The sequence below is a fragment of the Triticum dicoccoides genome, chromosome 4A (assembly GCF_002162155.2).
Source record: "Triticum dicoccoides isolate Atlit2015 ecotype Zavitan chromosome 4A, WEW_v2.0, whole genome shotgun sequence".
Lineage (NCBI taxonomy): Eukaryota > Viridiplantae > Streptophyta > Magnoliopsida > Poales > Poaceae > Triticum > Triticum dicoccoides.
This window is the reverse complement of record NC_041386.1, coordinates 556,870,843-556,891,024: the sequence shown is the minus strand read 5'-3', so window position 1 is coordinate 556,891,024 and position 20,182 is coordinate 556,870,843. Positions and strand designations below refer to the sequence as shown.

The following is a 20,182-nucleotide window of genomic DNA, read 5'->3' as shown; positions in this document are numbered from 1 at the left end:
TTCTCAGCAACGAATATCTTGCCTTTGGATCTGTGATAGAAGGTGTACCCAACAGTTACTTTTGGGTATCCTACGAAGACGCACTTCTCCGACTTGGGTTTGAGCTTATCAAGATGAAACTTTTTCACATAAGCATCGCAACTCCAAACTTTAAGAAATGACAACTTTGGTTTCTTGCCAAACCATAGTTCATACTGTGTCGTCTCAACGGATTTAGATGGTGCCCTATTTAACGTGAATGCAGCTGTATCTAATGCATAACCCCAAAACGATAGTGGTAAATCGGTAAGAGACATCATAGATCGCACCACATCTAATAAATTACGGTTACGACGTTCGGATACACCATTACACTGTGGTGTTCCAGGTGGCGTGAGTAGTGAAACTATTTCACATTGTTTTAACTGAAGGCCAAACTCATCACTCAAATATTCTCCTCCACGATCAGATCGTAGAAACTTTATTTTCTTGTTACGATGATTTTCCACTTCACTCTGAAATTATATGAACTTTTAAAATATTTCAGACTTTTGTTTCATCAAGTAGATATACTCATATCTGCTCAAATCATCTGTGAAGGTCAGAAAATAATGATACCTGTCGTGAGCTTCAACATTCATTGGACCACATACATCAGTATGTATGATTTCCAACAAATCTGTTGCTCGCTCCATTGTTCCAGAGAACGGAGTCTTAGTCATCTTGGCCATGAGGCATGGTTCGCAAGCATCAACTGATTCATAATCAAGTGATTCCAAAAGCCCATCAGCATGGATTTTCTTCATGCGCTTTACACCAATATGACCTAAACGGCAGTGCCACAAATAAGTTGCACTACCATTATTAACTTTGCATCTTTTTGGCTTGAATATTATGAATATGTGTATCACTACGATCGAGATCCAACAAACCATTTTTGTTGGTGTGTATGAACATCGAAGGTTCTATTCATGTAAACAGAACAACAATTGTTCTCTAACTTAAATGAATAACTGTATTGCAATAAACATGATCAAATCATATTTATGCTCAACGTAAACACCAAATAACACTTATTTAGGTTCAACACTAATCCCGAAAGTATAGGGAGTGTACGATGATGATCATATCAATCTTGGAACCAATTCCAACACACATCGTCACTTCACCCTTAACTAGTCTCTGTTCATTCTGTAACTCCTGTTTTGAGTTGCTAATTTTAGCAACCGAACAAGTATCAAATACTCAGGGGCTACTATAAATACTAGTAAGGCACACATCAATAACCTATATATCAAATATACCCTTTGTTCACTTTGCCATCTTTCTTATCCACCAAATATTCAGGGAATTTCTGCTTCCAGTGATCATTTCCTTTGCAGTAGAAGCACTTAGTTTCAGGCTTTGGTCCAGCTTTGGGCTTCTTCACGGGAGTGACAACTTTCTTGTCATTCTACTTGAAGTTCCCTTTCTTTCCCTTTGCCCTTTTCTTGAAACTAGTGTTCTTGTCAATCATCAACACTTGATGCTCTTTCTTGATTTCTACCTTCATCGATTTCAACATCACGAAGAGCTCGGGAATCGTTTTCGTCATCCCTTGCATACTATAGTTCATCACGATGTTCTAGTAACTTGGTGATGGTGACTAGAGAACTCTGTCAATCACTATCTTATCTGTAAGATTAACTCCCACTTGATTCAAGCGATTGTAGTACCCAGACAATCTGAGCATATGCTCACTGCTTGAGCTATTCTCCTCCATCTTTTAGCTATAGAACTTGTTGGAGACTTCATATCTCTCAACTTGGGTATTTGCTTGAAATATTTAACTTCAACTCCTAGAACATCTCATATGGTCCATGACGTTCAAAACGTCTTTGAAGTCCCGATTCTAAGCCGTTAAGCATGGTGCACTAAACTATCAAGTAGTCATCATATTGAGCTAGCCAAACATTCATAACGTCTGCATCTCCTCCTGCAATAGGTCTATCACCTAGCGGTGCATCAAGGACATAATTCTTCTGTGCAGCAATGACGATAAACCTCAGATCACGGACCCAGTCCGCATCATTGCTACTATCATCTTTCAACTTAGTTTTCTCTAGGAACACATATAAAACATAGGGAAGCAATAACGCGAGCTATTGATCTACAACATAGATATGCTAATACTACCAGGACTAAGTTCATGATAAATTAAAGTTCAATTAATCATATTACTTAAGAACTCCCACTTAGAAAGACATCCCTCTAATCTTCTAAGTGATCACGTGATCCAAATCAACTAAACCATAACCGATCATCACGTGAAATGGAGTTGCTTTCAATGGTGAACATCAATATGTTGATCATATCTACTATATGATTCACGCTCGACCTTTCGGTCTCAGTGTTCCGAGGCCATATCTGCATATGCTAGGCTCGTCAAGTTTAACCCGAGTATTCTGCATGTGCAAAACTAGCTTGCACCCGTTGTAGATGGACGTAGAGCTTATCACACCCGATCATCACGTGGTGTCTGGGCACGACGAACTTTGGCAATGGTGCATACTCAGGGAGAACACTTTTATCTTGAAATTTAGTGAGAGATCATCTTATGATGCTACCGTCAATCAAAGCAAGATAAGATGCATAAAAGATAAACATCACATGCAATCAATATAAGTGATATGATATGGCCATCATCATCTTGTGCTTGTGATCTCCATCTCTGAAGCACCGTCATGATCACCATCATCACCGGTGCGACACCTTGATCTCCATCGTAGCATCGTTGTCGTCTCGCCAATCTTATGCTTCTACGACTGTCACTACCGCTTAGTGATAAAGTAAAGCATCATAGGGCGATTGCATTGCATACAATAAAGCGACAACCATATGGCTCCTTCCAGTTGCCGATAACTCGGTTACAAAACATGATCATCTCATACAATAAAATTTAGCATCATGTCTTGACCATATCACATCACAACATGCCCTGTAAAAACAAGTTAGACGTCCTCTACTTTGTTGTTGCAAGTTTTACGTGGCTACTACGGGCTTAGCAAGAACCGTTCTTACCTACGCATCAAAACCACAACGATAATTTGTCAAGTTGGTGCTGTTTTAACCTTCGCAAGGACCGGGCGTAGCCACACTCGGTTCAACTAAAGTTGGAGAAACTGACACCAGCCAGCCACCTGTGTGCAAAGCACGTCGGTAGAACCTGTCTCGCATAAGCGTATGCGTAATGTCGGTCCAAGCCGCTTTATCCAACAATACCGCCGAACCAAAGTATGACATGCTGGTAAGCAGTATGACTTATATCGCCCACAACTCACTTGTGTTCTACTCGTGCATATGACATCTACGCATAAAACCTGGCTCTGATGCCACTGTTGGAGAACGTAGTAATTTTAAAATTTTCCTACGCACACGCAAGATCATGGTGATGCATAGCAACGAGAGGGGAGAGTGTTGTCCACGTACCCTCGTAGACCGAAAGCGGAAGCGTTAGCACAACGCGGTTGATGTAGTCGTACGTCTTCATGATCCGACCGATCAAGTACCGAACGCACGGCACCTCCGAGTTCAGCACACGTTCAGCCCAATGACGTCCCTCTAACTCCGATCCAGCCGAGTGTTGAGGGAGAGTTTCGTCAGCACGACGGCATGTTGACGATGTTGATGTTCTACCGACGCAGGGCTTCGCCTAAGCACCGCTACAGTATTATCGAGGTGGACTATGGTGGAGGGGGGCACCGCACACGGCTAAGAGACGATCAACTTGATCAACTTGTGTGTCTAGAGGTGCCTCCCTGCCCCTGTATATAAAGGAGCAAGGGGGGAGGCGGCCGGCCTAGGAGAAGGGCGCGCCAAGGGGGGAGTCCTACTCCTACCGGGAGTAGGACTCCTCCTTTCCTTGTTGGAGTAGGAGAGCAAGAAAGAGGAGGAGAGGGAGAAGGAAAAGGGGGCTGCACCCCTTGTCCAATTCGGACCAGAAGGGGGGCGCAGGCCTCCTTCCTTTTGGCTATCTCCTCTATTCCCGTATGGCCCAATAAGGCCCATATACTCCCCTGCGAATTCCCGTAACTCTCTGATACTCCGAAAAATACCCGAATCACTCGGAACCTTTCCGAAGTCCGAATATAGTCGTCCAATATATCGATCTTTACATCTCGACCATTTCGAGACTCCTCGTCATGTCCCCGATCTCATCTGGAACTCCGAACTCCTTCGGTACATCAAAACATATAAACTCATAATATAACTGTCATCATAGCATTAAGCGTGTGGACCCTACGGGTTCGAGAACTATGTAGACATGACCGAGACACGTCTCCGGTCAATAACCAATAGCGGAACCTGGATGCTCATATTGGCTCCTACATATTCTACGAAGATCTTTATCGGTCAGACCACATAAGAACATACGTTGTTCCCTTTGTCATCGGTATGTTACTTGCCCGAGATTCGATCGTCGGCATCTCAATACCTAGTTCAATCTCGTTACCGACAAATCTCTTTACTCGTTCTGTAATATATTATCTCGCAACTAACTCATTAGTTGCAATGCTTGCAAGGCTTAGGTGATGTGCATTATCGAGAGGGCCCAGAGATACCTCTCCGACAATCGGAGTGACAAATCCTAATCTCGAAATACGCCAACCCAACAAGTACCTTCGGAGACACCTATAGAGCACCTTTATAATCACCCAGTTATGCTGTGACGTTTGGTAGCACACAAAGTGTTCCTCCGGTAAATGAGAGTTGCATAATCTCATAGTCATAGGAACATGTATAAGTCATGAAGAAAGCAATAGCAACAAACTAAATGATCAAGTGCTAAGCTAATGGAATGGGTCAAGTCAATCACATCATTCTCCTAATTATGTGATCCCGTTAATCAAATGACAACTCATGTCTATGGTTAGGAAACAAACCATCTTTGATCAACGAGCTAGTCAAGTAGAGGCATACTAGTGACACTCTGTTTGTCTATGTATTCACACATGTATTATGTTTCCGGTTAATAGAATTCTAGCATGAATAATAAACATTTATCATGATATAAGGAAATAAATAATAACTTTATTAATGCCTTTGGGGCATATTTCCTTCAAAAGGTGGTATGTGAAGACATTCACATTGAAGACTATGACAAGAGAAGACATCGCGTGAAGACTATGGAGCGCGAAGACTTAGCAGTTTCGTCGTTCTTTTTCTTCTTTGTTGAGTCATAGGAACCACCGTACTGTTAAGTGGGGTCCAAGAGAACTAGTCAGAATGACTGAAGTGATGCTTAACCAAAATCCTATGTCTTCGAGTGAAGACTATGAGAGCAAATCTTATTCAGAGTTGGATAAGTCAGCTTTGCTTGTAGCCCAAGTAAAGTTGCCGTGTGTGTTTGAAATCTGACGTTGGAACACGTGTCAGTTCCTTAGTGACCCAGGGTCATTTCGGACAAATTAGGTCGGGTTGCCTAGTGGCTATAAATAGACCACCCCCTACAACCATAAACGGTTGGCTGCTCAGAGTTAGTGCACGGCTTTTGTCATTTGAGAGCAACCCACCTCGAAACCTTTGAGAGAGAATTCCTTGTGAGGATAAAGCCCAAACACCCAGAGCCAAAGAGTGTTAGGCATCACTTAAGTCTTCCTGTCTGTGTGATCTGAAGACTTATTACAGTTGAGGACTGTGAATCCTCCAGCCGGTTAGGCGTCGCATTCTGAGCATCCAAGAGTCATTGTGGATCGCCGGTGAACGAAGTCTGTGAAGGTTTGGAAGTCTACCTTGAAGACTTACCAGAGTGATTGGGCGAGGACTGGGTGTCCTTAGCTCAAGGGGAATAAGGTGAAGACGCGGTCTTCTGAGTTGAATCTCAGCCTCCCTAACTAGACATACAGTTGTCACAGCAAATGAAACTGGTCCAACAAATCATTGTCTTCAACGAGTCACTGGTTTCATCCTTCCCATTCCTTTACTTACTGTTGGCCCTGGTGAAGTCATTGTATGATTGCATTATCTTTTGTTTTCACTGAATGACTGCTTGTTTTGATTGGCTTCACACTATCTTCCTACCTGATCTATACTGCATAGCTGCTATTAGTCATTGTGCTTTCACTTCATTGAATACTTGACTATGGCTTGCTTAGTGTAGTCTACCTTCCGATGCATGGTAATAGGTTTATTTCTATCGTTTGTCTTCGAAACTTCCATGTTTTGAAGACTTCCATAAAAATCGCCTATTCACCCCCCCCCTCTAGTCGATCACTAGCACTTTCACAAACCCCCCAGCAACGCTGACTGTTCATCCAGAGGCAGTATCGATCGGCTTCAGTTAGCAGCAGTAGCGAAGGAATCGCTCGATCGGGTTCAGTTAACAGCCATCGATCGATCGCTCGGGTTCAGTAACGCGTAGCCGGCAGTGCAATCGCTCGGGTTCAGTTAGAGCCCAACGCCTCGCACCCACGCGCGTGCGTGTACGAGAGAAACGCGCATCGCTCGGCCCCGACCACCCACCGTAACCGGGAACACCCCAATATTTTCCTCGCCCTCGCTTCTACCATGGTTTTTTCTGTCATGGACGACCCAAAGAATGTCATGCAGCTGCGTCTCCGGCCCACCCAGGATGAAAAGCCCATTTTTTGTCATGTTTTTTGTCATAGAAGTAGGACCCCACCACATCTATGATGATATCGGGTTTTGTCACAATTATCATCATAGAAGTGTCATAAGTATGACAGAATTTTTTTTCGTTCGGCCCAAAATGTCACGGATGTGTCTTTTCTTTGTAGTGTAATTAGGAGGTGGGTGACTAGGATAATATTCGGCTTGAGCAGGTCTTTGAGTCTTCGAGGTGGCTTTTGCTGCCTCTCGCTGTTCTGACGCCACTGCCAATGCCTTCTGTAACACCCGCTTCAACCGAGCTAAACTTTGGCAATCGGTTCGAGGTTCCTCAACCTCTTTCATGGCAATCCACTCTGCCATGTGCGTTGTTGGACTAACCAAGGGTCACCCGCACCTTGGCTGCACCACCTTCACCATTGTTGTCGACATCAAGAAGAACTCCCAGGGGATTTAGGATTAACTTGGTGGAATCATAAATCTAGGTCTCATATTTCTTTTTGCTCACTCAAATTGAACTTTGGAGCTTTGCTAAGAGAGATGTGGGAACGTAGAAGGCCAAGACTCGTTGAATTTCTTATTTGATTGCCTTCCTTTGGGAAGAAGGGATTAACTTTATATGCCCCCCAAAATATGCCCACTATTTGACCATTTCAAGCCTTGGAGACTCCGACGCATTCCGAAATTCCGGGGTCCTTATGGGAAATACTCCAAGCTAGATAGAAGGGTCAAACCACATATTTAGGCCTTCCCGAAGTAGGCATGGAGCCTTCGGGGTTGCTTTTCCTATAACTCGGTAGTTTCAAAGAGACTTTAGGAGTGCATATGCTTCGTATCAGTAATGGATATATACTCTTCATCATTTGTTAAACCACTCTTAATACGGTTTTCCTATGACAAAGATAGAGAAATGTAACAAAAAAGTTTAAAGATGTAGTTTATGTTTATCCTTTTTTGTTGGCGTGTGTGTGGGTGGGGGGGCTCAAACCACCTTTATTTCATTTTCATGGGACTAAACACAAGTTTCGTATATTCATGAATTAGGCCCCGCTTGGATCATGTCCATGATCCAGCTTCCCGACCCGTAGGACCATCCACCCATCTCTATTTTGTCTAAGATGGCTAGCGACGTTCGTTGGCACGTTTCCTTCACACCGTACCTCACCACGGCACACACCGTCACCTTCACCGACGGGGAGATCCTTCTCCAACGAGGGGCTCTCCGGCTCGTGCTGATCGACCAGAAGGGGGTCACGGTGGACGCGCGTTATCTCCGCGAGGGGGAATGCGTTGACATCGGGCAGATCGTGTCCTTCCCGTGCCACTTCGCGAGGGTTCGCGATCGGATCCCGGCGAACGCGGCGGTACACAAGAACGCGGCACGTCCCGGTGGGGACGGAGTGCACGTATCGGGTCGGCATGATGCGGGTTTGAGTTCTCGGGCCCCAAGCATCTTGGGTCCGTGCCCGGGTGTGGTGGCGCCGCCTGCTGCAGATGCTGGCCACGTGGACAGAGATCGGGGGATCCATGGCGCAGACGATGGCTGTGCGAGGGGTACAAAAGCACAAGGTCGAGCGGCTCGCCCCATTCTTGACCTAGACGCCGCTCTTTCCCATCTTTGGGCGGTGCCGCGAAACCCTAGATCAAAAATTTCATCCTCGTTCCAGTGGTGGGAGGGGAAGATTGGTGGTGATCATAGATCATTCGCGGAGGTGGTATCTTCTTCCCCGAGCGAGTTCAAGGTGATGGAGGAGTATGGTGATCGGAGTTACCGTGGAGGGAGACGCGAGGGTTTCGGATCTGGCCGGATGGGGCGTGGGCCGGTCGCTTCAATTGCGGCCGGGGACGCGGGTGCTTCTCTTGGTCCAGGGAGGCGGACGGCGACGATATCTCCACCAACAAGAAGATGGCGTCGGCCTCCGATGACACCGAGCGCTGGGACGAGGCAGCAGAGCGCGCCAAGCAGGCAAGATCTGGGGGGTTTGGGTGGCGAAGAACCCTAACACCTCCGGATCTGAAGCAGCAATCACGTTCAAGAAGAAGTAGATGCCTGATGCTACATCTCGTGTGACCCCCCCCCCAATCAGGTGCCCCCTTCCAAGGCCTATGATCCATGTCCTATATGCAAAGCTACTAGCCATACTCCTGCTAGTTGCCCGCAAGCCTTTTGTGAAAGATGCAGTAAAATGGGTCATTTGGCATCGATGTGTGTTATTTTTCTGCATTGGGAGTGCATTGCTCCCATGTGTGCCTTCCAGGCCAAGGGGCAGGGCTTCTTTTACATTCCTGATTCATGCACTGCTAAGCAGCTTAAGGAAAGATCTACCAGTGTAGTGATTACTATCATAGAGGGTGAAGCTAGTGTTAAGGACCTAGAAGAGGCTTTTTCTGATTATATTGGGACCAAGTGGCACTGCACTGCTCGAACCATTGGCCCTAATACTTATGTGATGAGATTTCCCAATCAAAGGGATGTGAAAAAGCATGTTATAATGATAGAATGACCCTTAAATCTTGCGGTGTGGTAGTTAAGATTGTCCCTTGGTCGGCCAACATTGGAGCTAAGGGAGCCATGGAGATGGCATGGGTAAAACTTGCTAATATTCCCCTAGAAAGAAGGAATGAGAGGAATGTTGCTTATGTTTCTTTCCTGGTGGGCGTCCCACTTGAGATCGACATGGCCACCCTGCATAAGCCTGAATTTGCCAGGGTCCGGTTGGGCTGTCGCAGTGTGGACGAGCTCCCTGGGGTTGCTGAGGCAGTGTTGGGCATGCACTTCTTTGATTTCTTCTATGAAATCGAGAAGGTGTTGGTGCGTTATCCAAAAAGAGAAAGGAAGGATGTGTAGGTGGGGGCGGATACAAAAAAATCCGCCCATGTGAAAACATCTACCTAGGGTAAAAATGATCCTAAATCTAGATACAAAGAAAAAAAATGAGGGATGCAACAAAAATGGTAACGAAGGGGACGATGACCCTATTGATGCAAAGGAGGAAGAAAGTGTGGAATCTGATGAATTAGAGGATAACACATTGCTGACTGAGACTATGGCTGTGGAGGCTTACAACAAAGAAAAAATGCAGGGGTCTCGGCAATGCTGGGTATTGATGATACCAAGCATAATGCTGATGAGATTCGGGTAACAAGAAAAAATGATGCATGTTCATTCGATGATGCTATACCTCATGATAATGTAGCTCATTTAAATGTGGCTATGGATTGTGAGCAGGTGGTGGAAATTGAGGGAGAGGACCTTTCCAAGTTCGGGAAATCAGAATATCTGGTACAATATCCTACCTCTTCTTCTAAGGATGTGGGAGAGGTGATCCCTACTCCTCCCCTTTTGTCTGAAGAGGTCCAGAGATTTAGCTTGAGGAACTTGCAGAATATGGAAGGAAGAATGCAAGAGAAAGCTATTGCCATTACCAAGAAGAGAAATCTGGAAGGTAACTCAGCAAATCATAACTCCTTTAATGCCTTATCTAATCCCGAGCTTATGATTCGAGCTTTAAAAATGGGGGTAGCTTTCCCTGACAATAACTTCTCTAATGTGGACATTATTAGAGAACTTGAAATAGCCAGGGGAATTCCAAAAAAGAGGGGGAACAAAAAATGAGGATTGAGGAAGAATTGATGTATATCATTGATGGGAAGGGAGACCAAACCCCTATTAGCACTGAGTGGGGAGATGGGGATGAGGATATGGAAGAACAATTTACCATGGTTCGGTCTAGGAAAAGAAAAAGCCCAAAAGTACAAGTGGCTATTTCCAGATCCACTACCAGAAGCCAAAATCTTATTGAAAAAAACAAGCTGGCAGCCCTGTCCATAATACTAGGGCCACCAGAGGGGGGAGAAAGGGAAAAAACATAAATGATAGGTCTATTTTGGAATTGTAGGGGGGCAGGAAAAACAGGGATGAAAACCTGCCTATCCCACATTATTAGTGACCATTCCCTTGATTTTCTCTGTTTACAAGAGACTTTAAAAAAGAATTTTCTGGATAGTTATTTCAGAAAACTTGACCCACATAATTTGTTTGAGTGGGAATGGACCCCCTCAATTGGTAAGGCCGGGGGCATCCTATGTGGGGTTAGAAAGGAGAAATTTGAAGTAGTTGCTTGGAGGAAAGGTAGATTCATTCTTCAAGTATCTCTGTATGATATCAATATGAAGAAAATTTGGACGCTCTGTACTGTTTATGTAGCGGCCCACGAATGTGATAGAAGTGAATTCCTTAGTGAATTTGCTGATTTTTGCTTCCATATTCAAATACAACTATTGATCGGAGGTGACTTCAATATCCTCAGGCATAGTGGGGAGAAGAATAAGAAATGGCGGTGATCAGCCCATTCTGACTAATAACTAAGCTCATCCTACCTTGGATAAATTGGACCATGTACTTATGAGCAATGATTGGGAGGATATGTTTCCTCTTGTTAATATGAAAAAGCTCGTTAGGGAGGTATCTGGCCACAATGCTCTCCTATTGTACTCTGACTAATAACTAAGTTTAGATTTGAGTTGAGCTGGTTAAAATCTGAGGATTTTGTTCCTTTAGTTAGCAGGATTTGGAATCAAAAGGTGAATGCTACTGATCCTATTGATATTTTGAATATCAAACTTAAACGATTTAAGAAGTTTTTTAAAGGCTGGGGATCACATAAATTCGGTCATGAGAAAAAAGAAAGCAAGAGGTTAGGGAAGAGCTTGCTTCTATCGAAATGCTAGAGGAGGAGGGAAGTATAGACCATGAATTGTTTGGTAGAAAGATTGATCTCCTTGTGGAGCTGAATGAAATACTTGTCAATGAGGAACTTTTTCAGTTGCAACAATCCAATGAGAGATGGTTGCTTGGGGGGATCGAAACACTACTTATTACCAAAAAATAGCAAATGGTAATAAGCGAAAAAATACGATCTACTCTCTTAATGTTGGGAGTATGGTGATTGAGGGGACCGAGAAGCTTCTGCAACATGCTACTGATTTTTATAAGAATCTTTTTGGGCTAGCCCAGGGAAACATGTTTCATCTAGACCCTGATATTTGGGGGGAAGAAGAGAGGCTCGATGAGCTGGATAATGAGATTCTTAATAGACCCTTCATGGCGGAATAAGTGAGGAAAACTTTATTTTCCATGAAAAGCAACAGGGCCCCGGGCCCGGATAATATACCTGCTGAGTTTTACCAGCACTGCTGGGATATAGTGAAAGAGGATATTATGAGATTGTTTACTGCTTTTCATGCAGGGGAGCTTGATGTTAGTAGATTGAATTATGGCATTATAACTCTACTGCCTAAGATCAATGGGGCTAATAAGATCCAATAGTTTAGGCCAATTTGTTTGCTTAGATCTCCCTACAAGCTGATCACTAAGGCGCTTGATAACAGAGTGGCCCCCCTTGCGGACAAACTGTTTAGTAGGCATCAGAATGCTTTTATCAAACATAGAAATATTATGGATGGAGTATTATCTTTGCATGAGATCTTGCATCATACTTCCATCCAGAAAAAAGTGGGCATTGTTATTAAGCTCTATTTCGAGAAAGCGTATGACAAGGTAAACTGGGACTTCTTGTTGGAATGTCTCAAGATGAGAGGGTTTGGTACCACTTGGTGTAAGTGGGTTAAAAGTGTCTTGGTTGATGGCATAGTCAGTGTTAAGTTGAATAACACTATGGGGCCGTATTTCAAAAGCTTTAAGGGGGTTAGACAGGGAGATCCTGTGTCGCCGTTCCTCTTTAACATTGCAGTCAAGTGCATGTGTAAAATGGTGCTACAGACCCAGAAAAAAAAACCTAATTGTTGGGCTTGCACCGGATCTTATTGAAAATGGAGTAGCTATTCTGCAATATGCAGATGACACGGTCTTGTGCATAGATCACGACCTGGATAAGACAGTGAACATGAAACTGTTACTATATGTCTTCGAGCTCATGTCCGGGCTCAAAATCAATTTTCAAAAAAGTGAAATCCTGTGTGTGGAGGGAGATGATGATATTCTTAAAGCTTATGTTGATATATTTGACTGTCAAATAGGGCATTTTCCCATGAAGTATCTGGGGGTGCCAGTGACTTTTTCCTCCTTGCGAGCAGCAGATTGGGACTTTTTGGAGTCCAGATACATTAAAAAGTGTGATTTTGGACTGGGGGCAATGCCTCCTCCAGAGGTCGCCTGACGTTACTTAATGCCAATATCTCTAGCATTGCTTTTTACTATATGTCCATATTTCTTCTATCCAAAACTATACTTGCTAGGATTGACAAGTGTAGAAGAAGATTCTTTTGGCATGTGACTCAGAATAAGAAACGCTATTATCTGGTTAAGTGGACTAGAATATGCAGATCTAAGAACAAAGGAGGGCTGGGTGTGAAGGATTTACATAAACAAAATCTCAATTTGCTTACTAAATGGTGGTGGAAATTAGAAACTAAATCGGGCTTGTGGCAGGATACTGTGAAAGCCAAATATTTTAGTAGGGCCACAGTGGCTGATATTAAAATGAAGAGCAATGACTCGCCATGCTGGAATGCCATTATGAAGGTGAAATATCTTTATATGGCAGGAAGGAGAGTGATTGTACAATCAGGAGACATTGCCAGGCTATGGATTGACCCCATTGGGGACAATATCCCTCTGGCTGAACAATTCCCTCATTTATTTTCTATATGCAACTATCCTGAATGCACAGTTGATAAGTGCTTAAATGTTGATCCCTCCTCTTTCTTTAGAAGGAGACTGAACAATGAACTCAGCGAACAATGGTTGACTGTGGGTAACATGGCAAGAGAAGCCTGTGTCTCAGAAGCCACTGATGTGATTAAATGGGGCCTGGGAGGGAAATCTTCATTCACCACAAAATCTGTATACTCTCTCCTGGAAAGGAATATTGCTGGGTGCGACTACAGATGGATCTGGAATGCCAGGATACCTCTAAAAATTCAAATCTTCTTGTGGCAATTGTTTCAGGATGCTGTCCTAACTAGAGATGTGATGTAACATCGAGGTTGGAAAGGGAATCCTAAATGCTCTTTCTATGGTGGGCGAGAGACTGCACAACATTTGTTTTTACTTGCCCTGTCGCTAGGGTGACCTGGAGGACAGTGGCATGCATGTTTGGCACTGCTCTGTGCCCTGATAACATTTGGCAAGCTTATGTATGGTGCTTTACATTCTTCCCTGGTGGGCAAAAGTTTTATACAGTGGGGATTGCTGTTGTGTGTTGGGCGATCTTGTCTTGTCGCAATAGAGCTACCTTCGAGTTCAAACCGCTTAAAAATCCTTTTGAATGTATTTTTTCTGCATGTGCTCTAATGTGCTACTGGGCAGGATTGCTGAAGCAAGATGATGCGGCTACCATGAGGGATGGGGCAAAGATGCTGAAGGAGAATGCGTCGATGATGATGAGAATCTGTGCGGCGAACCATGAAGAATCGGCTCGTTGATCTGTAGAAGCTATGATTCCGTGGTTTAGCTAGATGTTGAGTTGCTTTCCCCCTGCGTGGGCCTGATCATTTGTTGCTCAGTTGTTGTGAGCCTTATAACTTGTGTTCTTTTGGGGCTGTAGGCCCTGGATTCTAGATACTGAGATTTGGTGTCATCGGGTTTTCGCCCCACGGTGAGTAATCTCGATGGCGAGTGCTCACAGTGGGTTTCCCTGCGATGCTTTGGATTCGCTTCCCCTTTTCCCATTCTTTGGACTGCCGTATTTCCGTTATGTTGCAGTAATGAAAAGGGGTAATGCCCGGTTCAAAAAAATGATCCAGCTTCCCGAAATAGCCTTGAGAAGCCAGCTGAACGATCCAGCTTCGAGAAGCCCGCTCATGGAGAAAGAGCAGCCCATAGTGCAAATTCCTAGAGCAGGGGAAACGCAACTTCATGAAAATGGAAGGGGAAGTTGCCCGAAATTATGTGGGAATGCCCTTCCAAAGTGCCATCCTCAAAACGTTTTTCACTCCTCGAACAGTTTTCCTCTCGCTACGAGCCACTGACTGGGCCTCAAGCTCCCTTGGGCTGCCAGCCCATGCTGACGGAGAGGAGCTGCTGCTGAACGCATCATGCTCCCATCAGAAGTTGGTGGCGGCTGGCTTCTCGGGAAGCTGGCAACGTTTCGAACGGGACCTTAATACTTTGTCATTACCACGTGAATCCACATATTGGCCAAGACATCCTTTCAGTCTCTCACTTTTTAGTGGATGATGATAACGCGATTTATATTTGAATGCTTCTAAAAATAAGTGTGTTTATTAGATATGGAGTTTGCGCCTCTAGATTTGTGAGTTATTTAATTTTTTTTGCTTTTGAATGCAAAATGCACAAAATAATGTTGATAGATATATATTTATATTCCCGATGGATGCAAAGTGATCAAGATATCTAATAAGAACACACTTTTGTACTAACCAGCGAGTGAGACATGTCATTGAGCAAATACTAAAACTCACTTCACTAAAGTGCATGTGTGTGTCATGGCATATGCATAACACATGTATGAGAACATCAGGAACACTAATGTTCTCTAATATGATGGACAGTTTTTAGGATCTGTCCCATGAAGACGATTTCTATAAGATTGACTAGTACACACCGATTCCATCCATATATTGGGTTCCGATACACCTTAGCTAATAATCCAGGTGTATAAACTTTCCTTATCTGGTCACATGCTTGCTGACTACAAAATTTGGTTGGTTTAACAAGCATATGTTCTCCACACACAACCCAAATGAAAGTTTACTTATTTTTTGAGTTGTAATGGAAGCTCACTTGAAGTGTTAGTGTTAGATTACATAAGAAGTAAAGATAGAAGATTAAGTGTTGCCATAAAGCTCCAAATTCTGCCATCTGTATAATTTTTTTCTCATTTGCTCACATATATACTGAGAGAAAGGAAGAGCAATAATCTTGCATCGTGAGTACTGATGTGTTTTTTTCTCTCGTCGGAGTGCTGTGGAATGGAGCTAATTAATCTTTTTAATAACAGTATTAGGAACTTTATAGCAACAGAATTTGGAGGGGAATGCAAAAGTTGGGGTTTGAGTGCAAGAATGGTTTGATTTATTGCCACTGGTTTCCTAACCTTTTCTCATCATGAGTTATCTTGTCATACGTGGCCAATAGATGTATCCCTGGTTTATATGGCATTCTTTTCTTTGTCATTGGTTATCACAAGTTTTATAACCTTTACCTAAGATGTCCTTTCAGTCCCTCACTTTTTGTTGGATGCTGACAACACGGTTTGTATTTGAATGCTTCTAAAAGGATTTGTACGTGCATTGTTTATTAGATATAGAGTTTACCCTCCTTGATTTGTGATTATTCTTTTTCGCTTTTGAAGCAACATGAACAATTTGGGCCCCGTTGCAACAAAGGAATTGTGTAGGAATTTCATAGGAACGGAATCATATAGATTTTTTTTCCTATGTGCCCTTTGGATTATAGAATTGGCTTCAAATTCCTGTATGAATCCTTCCTTCCCTTCACATTTTGGAGGATTCTAGACATTTGCTCAAACATCATGTTTTCACTTCCATTGAGAAGTCCAATGCAACAATGTGTCTTTGTCTCTCATCTTCTCTCTCTCCTAAAAAAACAATTCCTGCGAATTTCCTGTGGAGCATCCAAACAACTATGTTATACAATTCCTACATTTTACAATCATGTAGGAACCTACAAGACATGACTTGTAATTCCTACACTTTTCCATTCGTGTGTTTTTCCTATCATGTGTTCCGAACAGGGCCTTAGTGTTGATAGAGAGCTCCCCGTATATATTTATATTTTGATGGGTGCAAAGCGATCAAGATATGTAATAAGAACACACTTTTGCACTAACTAGTGAGTGTGACATGTCATCGACCAAAGATGGCATATGAGTGTGAAAACATCATCGTTTGTGAGTTCTCTAATATGATGGGCCATTTTTGGATCCGTCCCATGAAGATGGTCTCTATATGTTAGATTCCCTATATGTTAGTTGATCCAGGTGATGTTCTCATCTGATTACATGATTGCTGACGCAAAATAAATAAATAAATAGAACTTGGTTGGTTTAATGAGCATATGATATCCAGAGTCCGCACACAAACCAAAAAAAGAAGTTCAGACTGATACTATTTTTTCATTCGCAAAAAAAAAAAAGTATCAGTGCTAGCTCACATGAGAAATGAATGCAGAAGAAAAGGATGTCATATAAACCAGGGATAAAGCTATTGGCCACGTATGATAAGATAACTCATGCCATATTCATGCTGAGAAAGTTAGGAACCCAGTGGCAGCAAATCTGGCCATTCTTTCACTCAAACCCCAACTTACATCCCCTCCAAATTCTGTTGCCATAAAGCTCCAAATATTGTTATCGTAAAGATTAATTAGCTAGTGATACACGACATTAAAATTTCCATTCCGCGTGACTCCAACGAGAGCAAAAGGCACAACCATAGTTACAACGCCAGTTGGCGCTCTTCCCATTCGTAGTACATACATATACAAGCAATACACATCTAGCTAGCCTACCTCAAACTACAGGCATCCCATCCATTTGAAAGAATCCACAGAATGGCATTCATTTTTTTTTCGAAAAGGAGGATTACCCCCGGCCTCTGCATCTGAGCGATGCATGCAACCATTTTATTAATTATTCTCAGAGACCTTACAAATCATTACATCAGTAAGCCTGAAGCCACCATCTTCGCGACACCTGTCGCTACTCCTATTCCCTTGATGTAGGGGTGCCGAATGTCCGAGCCTAATACCAAACAGACATCGCACAAAAACCTAACATCTAATGCCGGTTGCCCCATCCCAGCCACTTACCGGGAATGGGTCACACACCGGTCCGGCGCACTCACCGAGGCTACCGCAGCCGTCATCCACCTAACCATTTTCGGAGCAGGTACCGACGCAAAGACCTTGCTAGGTCAGCTGTCGACGCCACCATGACGCCAGACAGCGCAGCCGCCCTGCGCTCGTCCATCTAGCCGCATCTGTCGTCGATATCCAGCTGCACCATGCCGCCAATACTCGTCATCATCGACGCGGTAGAAACAACGCCGCACCTCCTGGCAACCTCCACACCATCGCCACTGCTGGAGCTACCGGAGTCCATCACCCACAGCATCTCTCCGCCGAACATCAGAACCTCCCAAGACAGCGCCTCCATGGAGGGTACGACGCGAAGGACGCCGCCGCCGCCCAATCCAGACTGAATTTTGGACTTTCGTCCGGGAGGGGTTCGGAGATGGATAGGAGAGACCTCGACATCGCCTCCATGGAGGGAAACAGCGTCGAGAGACGTCGCCGATGCCGGACCGAACAAGCCGATCAAAGTTTTCTCCGGTCCCCATCCTATACCACCAAAACTCCATCGGCTCCGGATCCGGCTGGACCACGAACTGGAACCTGCAGAGATGAAAGAGCCATGGGGTCCAACCCATCATGAAGGAGGATCGAGAAGACTACATCGTATATCTCCAAGCGCCGAATCCAGCGATCCGGCGTGGTCAGCGACGACCACCACCACCCCGCGGCGGCTGATGGCGTTCAAGCCCAAGACCCAGATCGGATCCGATCTGAACCCGGCAGCGCCCGCGACCACCGGTCTTTCCACCACGCAGCCGTCACCATGCCGCGAGCAGGCCGCCGCCGCCGCCGCGCCACACGACGTCGCCAAGAAACCTGCCGCGCCACGCCGCCCAACCCCGCGCTAGTCCGGCGCCCCGTCCGATCTGGCTGCCCCGCGCCAGCCGAGATAGACAAGAGGGAGATACGCCCCGCCGCCGCCCAGCCAGCCAAGCTTTGCCCGGCGGCGCTGCGGACGGAGGCGAGGGGAGGTGGAGGCGGGAGGAGGGACGAGAGGACGGCGGCTAGGGTTCCCCCTGGGTCGCCCGCGGGGGCGACACGAGGGGGACGAGATCAAGACGTTTTTCACGAGATCGACACGCGGGGGCGCCCGAATGGCATTCATGTCTCAGCTCATCCTCTCGGCCGCCGTCCTCCTCGCCGTACTCGCCGCAACCTCGGCCACCGTCGGGACTCAGTGCATTCCAGGGTCAGACATTCCATACAACCCACTACAAGCATGCCGCGACCTTTTGTCCACTAAAATATGCAGCATAGGGCCCGTGTACGCCTCCGTCGGGATGTTGAAGAGACGGTGTTGCAACCAGTTGTCGCGCATCCCAGCATACTGCCGGTGCGAGGCGCTGCGCATCCTCATGGATGGGGCAGAAACTCCGCAGGGTGTGTTCGAGGGCGGCCTACTCCAGGACATGCCCAGTTGCCCAAGGTTTACGAGGAAGTACACCATGGGCCTTGTCGACCCGGATGAGTGCAACTTGGAAACCATCCACGGCAGCCCGCACTGCCCCACTCTGATCACTGGGGGAGTGGACGTGTAACTTTAAAAATAGCTCGATCGTGAATAACCGTGTTGCATCGATCGATGGATGAAATGGCATACATGTATCTGTGCGCATGTGTGAAAAATGGCACCAAAGAGCATCCTAGAGCCTGCTTGTTAATCTTCTGTAAAGATGTGCGGTGGTTATAATTAACTACGAGGCGGACCATGGGTTTGATTCAGAGATGAAGGAAAACCGGGAGATCCTAGCCCGCTGCAAGGCACGCAGCGTCGCGCTGAGGCGGGCTTTGAGTGAACGACTGTGAAACGAAAAAAGGTCATAAATTATGTCGTTCACTCTTCTTTTTGAGGAGATGCATCCATCAGGTCCAATGTGGGTCATTGAACCAGAACATGCGTCTTTTTTATCGCCCGTCGACCCTGTCCAGACAAGTATGTTGCAATGTGGCAAAGGCACTGATTACGTAGGATCTCCCGCTTTTGGATTCGCTTCGGCTGACGCGATGGTACTAAGCATTGTTCCCTTAAAAAGAAAAACAACCATAGCATCATACGGCAGATTGTTTTATGAAGGCCCATAATAATCCAGCCATGTCAGCCTGTTTGCCTTGCATATCAGCATTAGTCTGGTGCATATAACATCGACGAACCGAGCAACTAACCAAGGAGTATTCTATACTAGGGTGTGTGCTCGTGTGTGCTCTTCGCAAGCAGTGTTGGCCGCCATTTGTATTCTGACAAAATGCTTTCACCCAGAAAACAGAGATTGAAAGGATAGTAGAGGAGCTGTTGTAATCAGGCCCAGTACAAGCCCCAAAGCAGCTCTGGTGTTGGTGTGAACCAAAAGAAGTGTTGTTCTTGGGTTGTACCAAGTATGAAACCGAGTGGATTTACTTCTTTCCTATTTTTCTATTCTATATTTTTATTACTGGGAATCAAAACCTCAGATGGATCTAAAGATTATTTAGATTTCTTTATTGTCTTTAGTACAATTGTTATATGATACATGTTTTTTATGGGGAAACTACGTCCTCGCATCCTCATCTTAATTTCCTATTCCACTCTTATGGAATAGAGTAGCGATATTTTACCGGAATCTATACATAAATCGTATTCCCTTTTTATTTCTTAGAGATTACTTCTCAATACAATTTCTTTTAAATAAAAATTTCTTGTACGGATTCTTCAATACATGCTATTGTAGAATTATTTGTGCGGCACGCCACCAAATTTTG

At 44.7% G+C, this 20,182-nt stretch overlaps 2 protein-coding genes across 2 annotated transcripts; both read left to right on the top strand.

The window, feature by feature from the left end:
• The first annotated feature begins 8,188 nt into the window (after nt 1–8,188).
• On the top strand, nt 8,189–14,258 carry LOC119289128. The gene is made up of 2 exons (XM_037568538.1): nt 8,189–10,031; nt 13,916–14,258. The coding sequence occupies exons 1-2, from the start codon at nt 9,680–9,682 to the stop codon at nt 14,029–14,031; spliced, it is 468 nt and encodes a 155-aa protein (XP_037424435.1). The 5' UTR covers nt 8,189–9,679; the 3' UTR covers nt 14,032–14,258.
• Nucleotides 14,259–18,540: 4,282 nt separating this feature from the next.
• LOC119289127 (alpha-amylase/trypsin inhibitor-like) lies at nt 18,541–18,984 on the top strand. The gene has a single exon (XM_037568537.1). It carries the CDS (start codon nt 18,541–18,543, stop codon nt 18,982–18,984), a length of 444 nt encoding a protein of 147 aa, XP_037424434.1.
• Nucleotides 18,985–20,182: the final 1,198 nt, after the last annotated feature.